The sequence below is a fragment of the Mycteria americana genome, chromosome 2, assembly GCF_035582795.1.
Source record: "Mycteria americana isolate JAX WOST 10 ecotype Jacksonville Zoo and Gardens chromosome 2, USCA_MyAme_1.0, whole genome shotgun sequence".
NCBI classification, from domain to species: Eukaryota; Metazoa; Chordata; class Aves; order Ciconiiformes; family Ciconiidae; genus Mycteria; species Mycteria americana.
In genome coordinates this window covers 69,025,901-69,038,067 of record NC_134366.1, presented here as the reverse complement: position 1 = coordinate 69,038,067, position 12,167 = coordinate 69,025,901, and the positions used below count along the sequence as shown (strand labels likewise).

Genomic DNA, 12,167 nt, shown 5'->3' with positions numbered 1-12,167 from the left:
AAAACATGAAATGGTTAAAGTAGCTATTCCCTGCTCCCACTTTTTTTTTTTTTAAATAACCCACACTACTTAAAGATTCCACACTTACGGGAAGTCAGGTGGGTCAAAAGCAGTCTTAATAACTCCAGCATATATGGCAATGATGGAAAGAATCACACAGGCAAGGAAGACCAGTGCAAGTTTGTTGACATACTTTACTCCCACAAAAACTACTATGGCCATCAGAATGATAATACATGTTCCATAAACCCTCATGTTGTTCAGCATAGCCTCTGTTTCTTCACCAGCCTCTTCTGCTTTAAATATAGCAGCACTTGGAGAAATGTAGGTCTGCAAGAGATATGGCAAACTATCACACATGTAATAATAAACATTTTATTAAGAAAACATTTACTTAAACTTCAAAATCTAAACTTTTATTACAATATCAGATTTATTCTTTCACAAACCAGTTCAACCAGATGACATGGGCATTTAGAAAGTGTAGAGGTAAACGGAAGGGGAAAGCAGGGGTGAAGAAAACAGAGTTTTGAGAATGAGGTACTGCTTTTGATCCAGCTTCTTCTCTCCCTTTCAAGAGTTTCCACTGCTCAAATTCATGTCTCTGCCAGACAGGAAAAACCACTAAGGACCTGGGATGGGGGGGCACAGGGAGGGCTACTGACAAAAATTAAAAGAAAAACACAAACCCAAAAACTAGCTTCAAACAGATATATCCTTAGATTCATTTGAAGCATTTGCTGATTAATAATTCCAATGATTGAAACAAAATACGAAGAGTCAAACAAAAGCATAATAAACTAAAAAGTGTTTTCAGTACTATAGTCCCTGCACTATATTTCACAAAATTACAACAAAGATACCTTAAACATTGCACCTTGAAGAGTGTTTTATGGTGAGTTTACTTTAATTTTTAATCTGAAGTTGCAACAGCACAATTTAAGATTAGTGTGACAAAGCTTAGTCCTGTGCTAAAACGGACAATGTAAACTACTGTAATTTCAAACAGGATTCTCTTACGGATCTCCATTTCATATAACTTTGTTCTGGGTTCTATGTGAAAAGAGGTTGGAAGCACAGTTTATAGGACTTATACTGATAAATGCAAATGAAAAGACAAACTCTGACCTATAGTTCCAAGACATTTGTGTACTACACTACATAATAAAGATATCTTTATTCCTTCTCCTAACACCTTTACAAAAAAAAAATCTCTGCTCAGCTATTAGGGGAGTACTGGGGCTTGAGGCAACTCCACTCCTTCAAAACAACTGCTAAACTGACTACCCTTAAATAATCTAACTTCTAAAGGCAGGAAGAAACTTTGAGCAGGCGGCTATCCTGATATGTTCAGAACCAAAATCCAAAAATAGACATAGGCAATTCTTTACTAGAATTTTCTTTAAATTTAATTTAAATTTAATTAATTAAATTAATTTTAAATTTAAATCTAGTAAATGAATATTTACTAGAATGCTAGAAGAGATGAAAATTGTCACATCACCATGAAAGAAAACAAAAAAGGCAAAACAAAAAACTTATTACAGATAGAGTATTTACATATCGTTATTAGAAAATCCTACATTGTGATGCTGCAGAAGTATCAGGCTCTGTATGGAGGTACTCCAGAAGGTTTTCTTGTGTGCTTTGTTGCCCTGCTGTTCACAGCCTGCGCTGGGGAAAGCCACAGGCAGACGACTGATCTCTGCCCCTCCAAATAATCCATGTCCCAGTGGAGGAAAAAAAAACCCAATACTTGTGCCTTGTGGCTATGACAGCGGTCTGTTCTGAGGTCTTCTATGAGATATGACATCCTGGGAGGCTTTTTATTTTGAATTCCATAGCTGAACCCCATACATGTTTATTAGCAATACATAAAACCAGCATGACTCTTAAGTAGGGAGAACAGTGCACCAAATCCAACCCACAGTGTGACATGGTGCTAGTGTTGTTAATATAGATCAGACCTCACAAGCTAGCAGTATTGAGTGAACACTATCCCTAATTTCAAATCCAGGCTTTTTTTAATTTATGACATGGGTCACAGTAAGTAACAAGAAGGAGGAATTCTGAAGTACCTCCTATGCATATCTGCACAGTCTCCGATATGACCACCAATAACTGTCTGGTCCCTCCTGGATGAGGCAAAGCCACAGTAGCTGGGCCACTGCCATACAGGCAGTCTTCCACAGCATCTTTACAGGAATATGAAGTTTCAAACCCAGTAGTCTGAAAAGGAGGAAGTAGGATACATTCTTAATTCTTGCCTCACAGGAGATATGCCCTTCATGTTCAACACAAGCTTTCATTGGGCAGCACCTTTCCTCAGTGCACATGGCAGTGCCAAGCATCACAGAAGCTGAAAAGTTTCTGTGAGTTATCCTGGGAATGCTTGTCTGATGCCAAGCCCACACACTTTCATTTGGAAGGAGAGGAGTCCTCCTAGACCTTAAGAAAATATGGCTTAAAAGGACTTATGCCATATTTACCTAGAGTAAGTAGCTCTTCCAATAGAAATGTAGAGCCACCTAGGTGTGTTGACTGCTTACTATAAAGTAATTGCCAGATTTAAAATCTTATAGTCATGATCTCAAAACTAGAACAGTAAAACGGAAAATTAATTCCAGTAGATACCAAGTAAGTGGAAGCCACCCTGCAGAGCTCACTAAAGGATTCAGGGCTCAAAGGCATACAGCCTGGGAAAAATTAAACAAGATATATATCGAGAAGTTACAGCAAAACAACAACAAAAAAAAGGTTGAAAAGACAAAGGATGGGTAATATAACGAAATCTGCATCTTTGTTAAAACTTGAGAATCACAAGGAAAGGAACCAAAACTTTCTGTAGATGAAAGAAAAAAAAAAAAAGAGTAAGACCATTCAGAGTTGAAGGGAGACTCCAAAGCAAAAAAGGTAAACTGACTCTCAAGATGGAATCTTTAGCTTTTCAATTCCAAGTCTAAGGTGACCTAAATGAAGTGCTATGCGCATCTGCACATTTTTGTTTGGAAAAGGAGAGGAGGACATACAACACAAAACCAGCATAATATATGGATTGAACTTTTTCTAAGTTTGCTGTGGTGCATCATGAACCACAAGATGCAGACAAATATTTAAAGAAATTAATTCCTTCACATTTGTAAATAAACCGTTTTTCTAAACTAACTGACTTAGCATCACTAAATCCAAATGACATTTCAGAGGCCCTGAAAATAGCCATTGTCAACTATGATTCAATCTGCAATCTAATGTGACATTTCACTAATGACTGTACTATTTCTTGTGGCATTTTTTGTCATTTTTGATACAAAAGTCATAGTTTTAAACTGGTACAAAAATCACTGGATTAAATCTTAACATGTCTCCAAAGTCTACCTGTTGATCTGATGTTCTTTTCTGCAAAATCCACTGAAATATTTCCTATTTATTTTTCATCTCCAGTTTAACTCCAGTTTGGTCCTACACCTTTAGTTTTGGAATTTTAGGTATTTCTCACTAAAATTCATATAGTTTTCCTTGCAACTCTGTAGGTGTACAGTAGCACAGCCTTAATTTATGGGACATTTGGTATTTAGAACATGTTATGAAAAGGTGACAACAGATATCTGATACAAACCAGTAAATGTCAGTTATCAAATTCTCTTTGGTTCCTACTTTAAGTAGAACAAACTTACATAAAACAACCTTTAATTTATTTTTTTTTTGTATTGCTGATCAGAATTTTTTTTGAACTTTTTCAAATAGTCACCAGTAAGAATAAATATTGATGTACTGGAAATATAGTATCAAAACATTAAAAATCACTGAACTAGAACGCATTTTAGGCCAAGTGCATTCCTCAGCAATCTCCCAAAACAGTCCAAATACATTTAATCTTAAGAGAAACCTGTACTTACCAACAAAATTTCAATGGTACCAAGAATGTACATTGCTCCTGCAAAGGTTGTACCCAAGTAGAAACAAAGTCCTACTGCTCCACCGAACTCTGGCCCTAAAGATCTTGAAATCATGTAGTAAGAGCCTCCAGCTGTGAATTTAACAAAAAACAAACAAACAAAGATCCAGCCCTTCAGATTAAGGACAGCAGTAGAGAAAATTGGAATCATTCAATCAACATAATCAAGATAACTACTGCATGCATCACCATTGAAATGTTCATACCAAAACTGTATTCAATGTCTATACCAACTAGGCAGTTAGAATGTACATTTCAAAGGGAATATCCCCATGTGCATTTTCTGGGGAACAGAACATAAACACCAAGGAAAAAGAGAGGAAAAAAATCCACAAGCTAAACAACCTAGAATTAAATTAAGAAAAGAATATACACGTTGAAATAGATATGAATCAATCTTTAGTTTCTAACTTCAAGCTGTTCATAATCAAACAATAAATTTCCAGAATAATTTCTTTATGACATAGGGACAAAACAGAACTTGTCTCACTAATATGTATTCTTTTTCTTTTCTGTACGTGAAACCATTACCACTTTCACCACAGGCATTTTTCAGTACCATTTAAAAGTGTTAGGAAGGGATTGCTTTCTCTTGTCTACTCGTACACTATTCACTTTGCCCCTGAATTTTTCCATTCTTCTCACTCATATTTCCCATATACATGCATAATCTTTAAGTCACAAGCTACCTCACCCCCTTATTTCCACTGCACCATTTCCCTTTCAATAAGGCTCTAAGTTTCAAGCTCGTTATCTCTTTAGCTAGACATCCCTCAGCCCCCTCAAGGCATGCTCCTCTCTGGTTCTCTCTCCATCTTCTCTTAAATTCATGATTTTGTCCCACACATGACAACTGAGGAAGAAAGAGGAGACAGAAAAAGGAAGTACTTTATTTTAAGCAAACATACACCAGCCTTGTATAAAATTAGTCCGCAAATAAGAAATACACTTCTAATCAAAAGGCAGTCTAAAAGTGCTTTTCAATATGAACAAATGAGAAACTAAGAAAAAAATTTATGACGTATCACCAATCCTTTTACTAAATATAATGCTGTTGCATATAACAGCAAGAGACAAGATTCTGCTGCTCAGGTCTCTTCCAATCCCAGGTTCCTATCTGTGCTTTCTGTCTCTTCCATATATTCTAGCAGAAGCAGCATTTCTCTAAATTGGCACCCACAAAAAAAGTGAAAATGAAGACCTGTCTAGTGTAAGAACTGTCAACTTCAAAGATTTCTGTGACACTCAGATGTTAAGTAAAACCTTTACAATGAACTTGAAAAAATATGAGGGGGGAAAAGAGCAGAAAATTTTAGTTATCTAGACACTGATTAGAATAACTACATTTCATTATAAAACATAAATATTAAAATTTTCAACTGTATTTATATTTCATATATGGTACTGTATCCATGACATGCAATTATTCTACACCCTGTAGAAGTTGTAGCATTTACTTTTGCCCAACAACTTATGTATCAGTTCTGGAACCCCTTACTAAGCTGGAGAAGCTTTGCAAGTGAGGAATTATTTTAACTTCGTTAGGTAAACTGGTCAGACTTCATAACAATGTCTGAACACTGGTATTATCAATTAGTGTGTTGAGAAACTGAAAAGGATAAGAGCTTCAAAGGCTAACTGATTTTGCATCAAAAAAACCCCCAGCTTCGTAATTGAAGAGGAACAAGTTCATCTCTTTATCCTGAAAATTTAAGGAGAGGAGTATAACCTAGAGTGCTTATATAGAAAAAGATTTCTGCCAGCAGACTGGCTGTTATTCTTGCAGAAAACAACATAACTAACTCCAGTGTTTAGAAATGGAGTCTAGGCAAATACAGGCAAAAAAGCAGGCTTATTTGTAAATTTGTAAAGCAATCTGCTTTGCATGAAGACAAGTTTCCATTAGTTCAAATTATAAAATCTTATATTTCATTCAAACAGAATCAAATGATTGAGGACAAAAATGTACTAAAATTCATAATTCCCAGAAGGTCCAGTTAAAAGATTGCATCTCACCTTAAAAAGTCATTTATAAATCAGTTAAAATATGCACTTGACACTAAACCATTACTTCTGATATCTCAGATCACAGTCATTTCTCATCCCAGCTTTAAGCTTCCGTCATTTGACCATTCACCATTTAAGATAAAATTCTTAAATTACCTGGAACTACGCCATTTGTTGCTATTGCACTCATTGAGATTGCAGTTAGCATAGTCTGTGGAAAGACAAGATAGAGGAAATTTAAAATACTGAAAGTTTTTTGAAAGATGGGGTGAGACAAAGTGATTGAACAAAACTAGGATTTTTTTTTTTTTTTTTTAATAAGATGTTACAGCAACCAAAGATGATCGTATTTTTGGTTAGGGATATCCACGTACATTAAGTACTAAGTTTTTCAGTAGAAGATTCAGTTACATTTAGATGTTTGAGACAGTCTTTGAAAAGAACTGGAAGAATACAGACCACTGAATATACTTAAAATAAGATGTTTATTATTACAATTAAATAGTAGTAACAAACTGATCAAGTGCCATTGTTATGACAGTATCATCTACTAGTGGTCTCACATTCCAAAGTATTAATTTATGGACATAATGCTATGGATTGATTTGTAGTTTATATTTCAGTTTGCTCTGAAGTTGTAAAAGCAGAGCAGTTCAGATCTCAGTGTAAATCACGAAATATTTGCTAAAAGCTGATTTAATAAAATCTATATAATACTTCAAACAAAAGCTTACTGTAAACAACTTAAAAGAAACTCCAGACAGGCCAGAATGACATGTGACACTCAATCCCATGTTTCTCAATTGCACTGATACTTAACCATTATGGAGAAATCTTTCTCTGCTACTCATATATTAGAAGGCAGCAGCACTCTTGTAATAGAAGATTTGACCAATAGTAAAGAAAAAGATTAACTTACACAAGCACAACACATGAATACAATGATGAAAGACTCAAGAACTCCAGCTGTTCCCACAATCCATGTTAAACGTAGGAAAAGGATGACTCCCAAGATGTTTTGCAAGCAGGGCAGGTACACACCAATAAAAGTGCCCATACGTGGAACCTGGAAATGAAGTCAGAACTTTAATTCCTTTGCACTAAACATTTTAAGTCCATAAGCATGTTCTTCCACAAACACTTATCACAAATACTCCATGAATAAATGCCAAGTGAAATTGAATGGTAGCTTCAGAGTGTCCAGCTTCACAAGTATTCATAGGCTATTTATGCAGAAAGATTCCTGAAAAGACAGAAAACTATTTGTAACTATTGAAAAGACAGAAAACTACCTGCAAACCCCTTTGTTCCATAGGAATTAGGATGAAACCTTGATAGGGGTAGGATGCCCCTTTATCTGTTGATTACAAAGCTTTACAAACTTTCTTCTGAAATACCAGTTAGAGACTACTGTTGAAGAGAAGTTACTGCCATTATTAAATGCCAAATATATTCTGCAGAAAGTTGATCATCAATTGCCCTGCAGCTGGGCCACAAAATGATATTCAACAATAAGTGTTTTCAATTTTTTAAGAAAAGACAGACAAGGTATTATGACAAGGCCAGAAGAAACGCAGAGCTGACTACAATTTGCTTTTGCAAAAGTTGTAAGATCTGCCACAACATAGTATATTTGTTTGTACTTTTTATTTGCTGATGATCATCATGGGTCAAGACACACACAAAAGCATTCCGGCTTCATCATTAAAGTTCAAGCCTTCTACACTTATGAAGAAATCAGGCCTTGAAATACTCAGCTTAGAAGCAATAGTTATATACAGTAGGTTTCCAGATACAGAAGCTCTTAAATCACAGCTCAGGCTGTGAAAAAAGGCAATCAATTTCAATCATAAGCAAGCATTGGTGCTTTATAAGTGAACAAAATTATTAAGAAAACACTAAGTTTCCAAGTACTTATAAGTAACCATGGAATACCATTTAGACTATAATGCTTACTTTTAGCATCTTGGGCAATAACCATGTGCAACATCGATGCTACTGTCTCAATTACACCATTAAAAATGCTAGTCTGCCAGGCTACTACTTAACCATCACTTAATTTCAGACATGGAACTGGAAAAAAAAACCAAACCACCACACATGCATAGAAATCGTGTTTTCAGGCCACTAGATGGTGCTCAAACGAGATTTAAGTGCAAGTGAGGACACGGTGTTCATTTGGCTAGTCAGTTCCAGAGGTACTAACACTGTGCTGCATTAACAAAAACGTCTGCACAGCAGCTAGACAGAGGACAGGGATCACACTAAGGAAAGTGTGAGCTGATCAGTGTTGGTTTTCTCATATCTCAAGCTGTATCTTCAGATGAGAAGAAACAAAGAACAAGCACAATGAGACAAACAAAAAGAAACCCCACACACAAACAAATGCAGGATAAGCAAAAAGCTAAAACAAACAGCTGGACTTTATTCCTCAACCTTGCCCATTGTCCTGGTACCAACTTCCTATACTAGTCAAGTCCTAACGCAAATAGTTCTACTGCAAATATTCAGGTACCGAACCATAAATCTCTCTTCCAGTCAAATGAGCTCCAGTTCTAACCTTACTTTCAAGCACCTTTTCATATCTGTCTTCTGCTATGTGCTTATTTCCCTTTATTCATCTTTATGTGCTTCTCCTCCTTTCTCCATAGCTCAGCATACAAACTCAGTAGCAGCACTCCTTCTCCTATACAAAGACAAGTGACTCCTAGTACTCTCCTTTTCCCAGTATCTACCCTAAATTACTTAGTTTCAGTCACAATGCTTGCCCAGTTCCAGCTCATCATCCCTCCTTGACTGGGAGTCTTTGTACTCTGTCAGGTCACATGTTTTTGATCCAAGCTTTCTCCTTCTGAAACAGCTCCCTGCTCACAGAGGGCTCAATCCAACATCTCACTGCAGACTCCAACTGTTGCATACATTCCATTTCTATAGAGTTCTAGAGAGGCACTTTGGGTATCCAGTAGACAACCCTTGAAGAATGCAGTTGCTGTCTTCTAGCAAGTGTGTTTAGGGATGTGCCAAACAGAGCCTTTGCCTTCCCCTGCCCCCCGATAAATATAATATTTTTGAGGTATGCAACAAAATGTTTCCTTGGAATGTGTCCATTAAGTTTTAAAAATACTTACTCTGACACACAGAAACAGGAGAGCTACTCAGAAAGACTGCTACCGTGTTAACACGAGCAAATACGCTTATGATTGAAAAGAGTGACCCGTTTCATCTCAAGTTTTCCTTAAATTTCAACTTTAGGTAAAAACCCAGCCAATTAAAATGTATTAATAAACGAGCCAAAAAAAAAAAGTCATACTGTATCATACAGTACAAAAGGTACTGATGCTCATACAAGGACAGAAGGAAGAAGAAAAGAAAGGAAGAGGAAATTAGGTGCACTGTGTGTTTCAGGTCCTAGCTTTGCACGCATTTCATGAAGGGCTTTTACAGCAAGGTCTTGCTAAAATGTGCTAACAAGAATACTGAATTAACACAAGCCCTACTGCAAATGCTTCAATTTTAAATACCTTATTACAAATCTCCTGGTTTTAGGCATCCACATATTTTCTTTTTAGGTTGAAAAATACTCCTGTGTCTAGCTTTGTCCCAATAACTTATTATTAGAAGTTTAGATACCTTGACTTCCTTTCGCTTGCTATCTTCATCTGCTTCATGTTCCACCACACCTTGAGTCAGATTAGTGTAGTTTGCTAGTTTATTAAGAAGAGATGACACCATGGGATTACTATCCATTTCTTCCTGTTGGGATTTTAAGAATACCACATTTATTAAATAGTTTTTTTAGAAGTCATGATTTTATGATACTACTTCAAATACATACTTAACATGTCAGCCCTGATTCACCCAAATCCAAAAATTAGCATGACAAAACACCAGTCAGCTTTCAACCAACAAGAGTTCTAAATCTTTCTAGGAGTTTAACACTACGTGGCTACCTTGCAATATTTCTTTCACTTTTTTACACTATCTTACAATATGCAGCTTGTACAGCTGGAATATAAGGGAAATCTAGAGAAGGGCCACCATTAATTATAAAAAAAAAAAAATCTACTCCTATCACAATACAGTTCTTAGGGGACTGTACTGGCAGGGTCGAGTTATTAGGGTGTTTTTCCAGCATCTTGCTTGTGTCTAGAGAGTGGCCTCAAGTGATTCTCTCAAGCGCCAAGAGACTTAAAGACCACTCTCAAGCCTACTGTTGCAGGCTTACATATTTTACCTTAAACCATGCATACTACTTCCAAAGTATTCACTTGTTGAAAATACAGGTACATATGCATATCATATGTAATATTACTTGACACAGAAGTCAGCCCATCTTTCTTTAGCCAAATATCTGCTACAAAACAAAAACATGCTAAAACTAATAATAAAATCCAGAAGAAGCATATACAATAAAAGGATTCCAAGAGAAGCGGAACCATATAATTCAATCAAGTACACAAGATCAAATATTGGAAGGAAGACAAGAGATCAGGATTGCAAACAGAAAGACAAGAACTAAGGCGTCTCTGTCTGAGGCATTAGGTCATGATAAACATGGTTTTAATAGCCAAATGTCTTTGTAAGAGTTTATACAAAAATTTAAACAGCTGAAAACATGAGAATAAAATTGTATGAAACATACAATGAAACATATATACTACAAAAAAGATTCGCCACTACAACAGCAATAGTGATGAAGTCAACAGAAGGCTTTCAAGGCGACACTGTAACAGCATGGTCTACAATGTGAGATACATAAGAGTCATCATTATACCATCAGCTGAGAATTTAATGTCAGCCACTATTCAAAATAACTGATGCAAGCATATATTCAAAGGAGATTACGGACAAAAAGCAGCTATGGCCAATTTATCAATTCTGAAGAATACAACAGCTAATTTGAACAACAGGAAGTTTTGGACATTGCTTTATGGAATAGAGCTTGAAAGAGAAATTCAGTGACAAAACTCCACCACCATGGTTTCTGTCAAAAAATAGTAGGAAATTCCATACATGACAACAGGAGACAATTAATGACCAACATTACTTTGATCCTTAGCATAATCTTCTCCAAAACTTAATGAAAAATAGTAAAAATACATTATCTGGGTCACGCAGAAAGAGGGAACTGAAAGATCACGTCCTCTGTGCAAAGATATTTGAACGGAAGAAGAGAGAAGCATAAGACGACAACAAGAAAATAGCGGGTAGAATGCAACAGCAAGATGGCTAAGCAACAATGTTGGAAGGACCTTGTTTACTGTTAACAGCAAGTATCAAAGCAAGACCAGCTGATGCTGCTAGAGCAGAAGAACTTAGGTTAAACTTTATTAAAAGTACTATTTCATTGCAAAAGTGGCACTTAAATATACCATATCAATATACTTTTTTCTGTAAATTATTGCAATCATTCAATGAATTAAACACCTATTAAACTTGCATTATAAAGTAGATGTTTATATTGGAAAGTAGAAATAGTTATGGTATGCTCTACACTGTAATTGGACAACATAATATAACTAAGTCATGGCCTATCACAGTTTGTTTCATAGTTTTGATGCTTTAACAGAAGTCTGTATTTCCCCTGTTCAACATATTTGCTAATCCATTTAAAACTGGATACTGCTTTGTTAAAACCACTAGATTTAACTTTCAGCAGCTTTCTCTAACAGCAATTTCTTGATTCCAGCGCAAAAATTTTAAATGCAAGAAGGCTTATTTCATATCTTCACATCAATGCATACCAAAATTTACTGTTGTTGCCTATACAGATAAACTAAAAACATAAAAATTTTCCTTCTATTATTTAAAACTTTAATTACATCACTCATCCACTGAAACAGAATGTTAGCAGGAGCCAAACTACTGAAAAGTTATTAAAACTGATTTTTCCCCCCACTAAATTTCAAGACAGAAAGAAAACAGGGGTTTGCTTATTTTCATCTTACTACCAGAGCCTCAATCGAAGGTGAAATACATTTTTGGAGTATTTAACTTACCTCAAAGAGAGCCATATTCTTTCCTTCATACACGTTTCCTCTATCCATCTCTGCACTGTTAATAAACGGACTACTTTCCCTGGCAATCCCATCCCCTGGTGGAAAAGTGCAACAATTAGAAACAAAAGGGAAAAAAAGACAAGGTGTACCATAAAAGGAATAGTCAGAAGATTCTGGTTTAAGAACTGGTTCCAGATAACACTGTA

The 12,167-nt window shown here is 35.8% G+C and overlaps 1 protein-coding gene across 2 annotated transcripts in view; it reads right to left on the bottom strand.

Annotated features, from left to right (window-relative positions):
- The window catches only part of LOC142405744 (solute carrier family 12 member 7-like), a 69,309-nt gene that overhangs the window by 39,854 nt on the left and 17,288 nt on the right, over positions 1 to 12,167 (bottom strand). For both annotated transcript variants that reach the window (XM_075493702.1, XM_075493703.1), the window contains exons 2-7: positions 11,962 to 12,056; positions 9,593 to 9,715; positions 6,882 to 7,028; positions 6,119 to 6,173; positions 3,897 to 4,027; positions 89 to 330 (exon numbers count right to left, since the gene is read on the bottom strand). In XM_075493702.1, the coding sequence (XP_075349817.1) occupies positions 89 to 330; positions 3,897 to 4,027; positions 6,119 to 6,173; positions 6,882 to 7,028; positions 9,593 to 9,715; positions 11,962 to 12,056 (793 nt within the window). The remainder of the gene's footprint in view (positions 1 to 88; positions 331 to 3,896; positions 4,028 to 6,118; positions 6,174 to 6,881; positions 7,029 to 9,592; positions 9,716 to 11,961; positions 12,057 to 12,167) is intronic.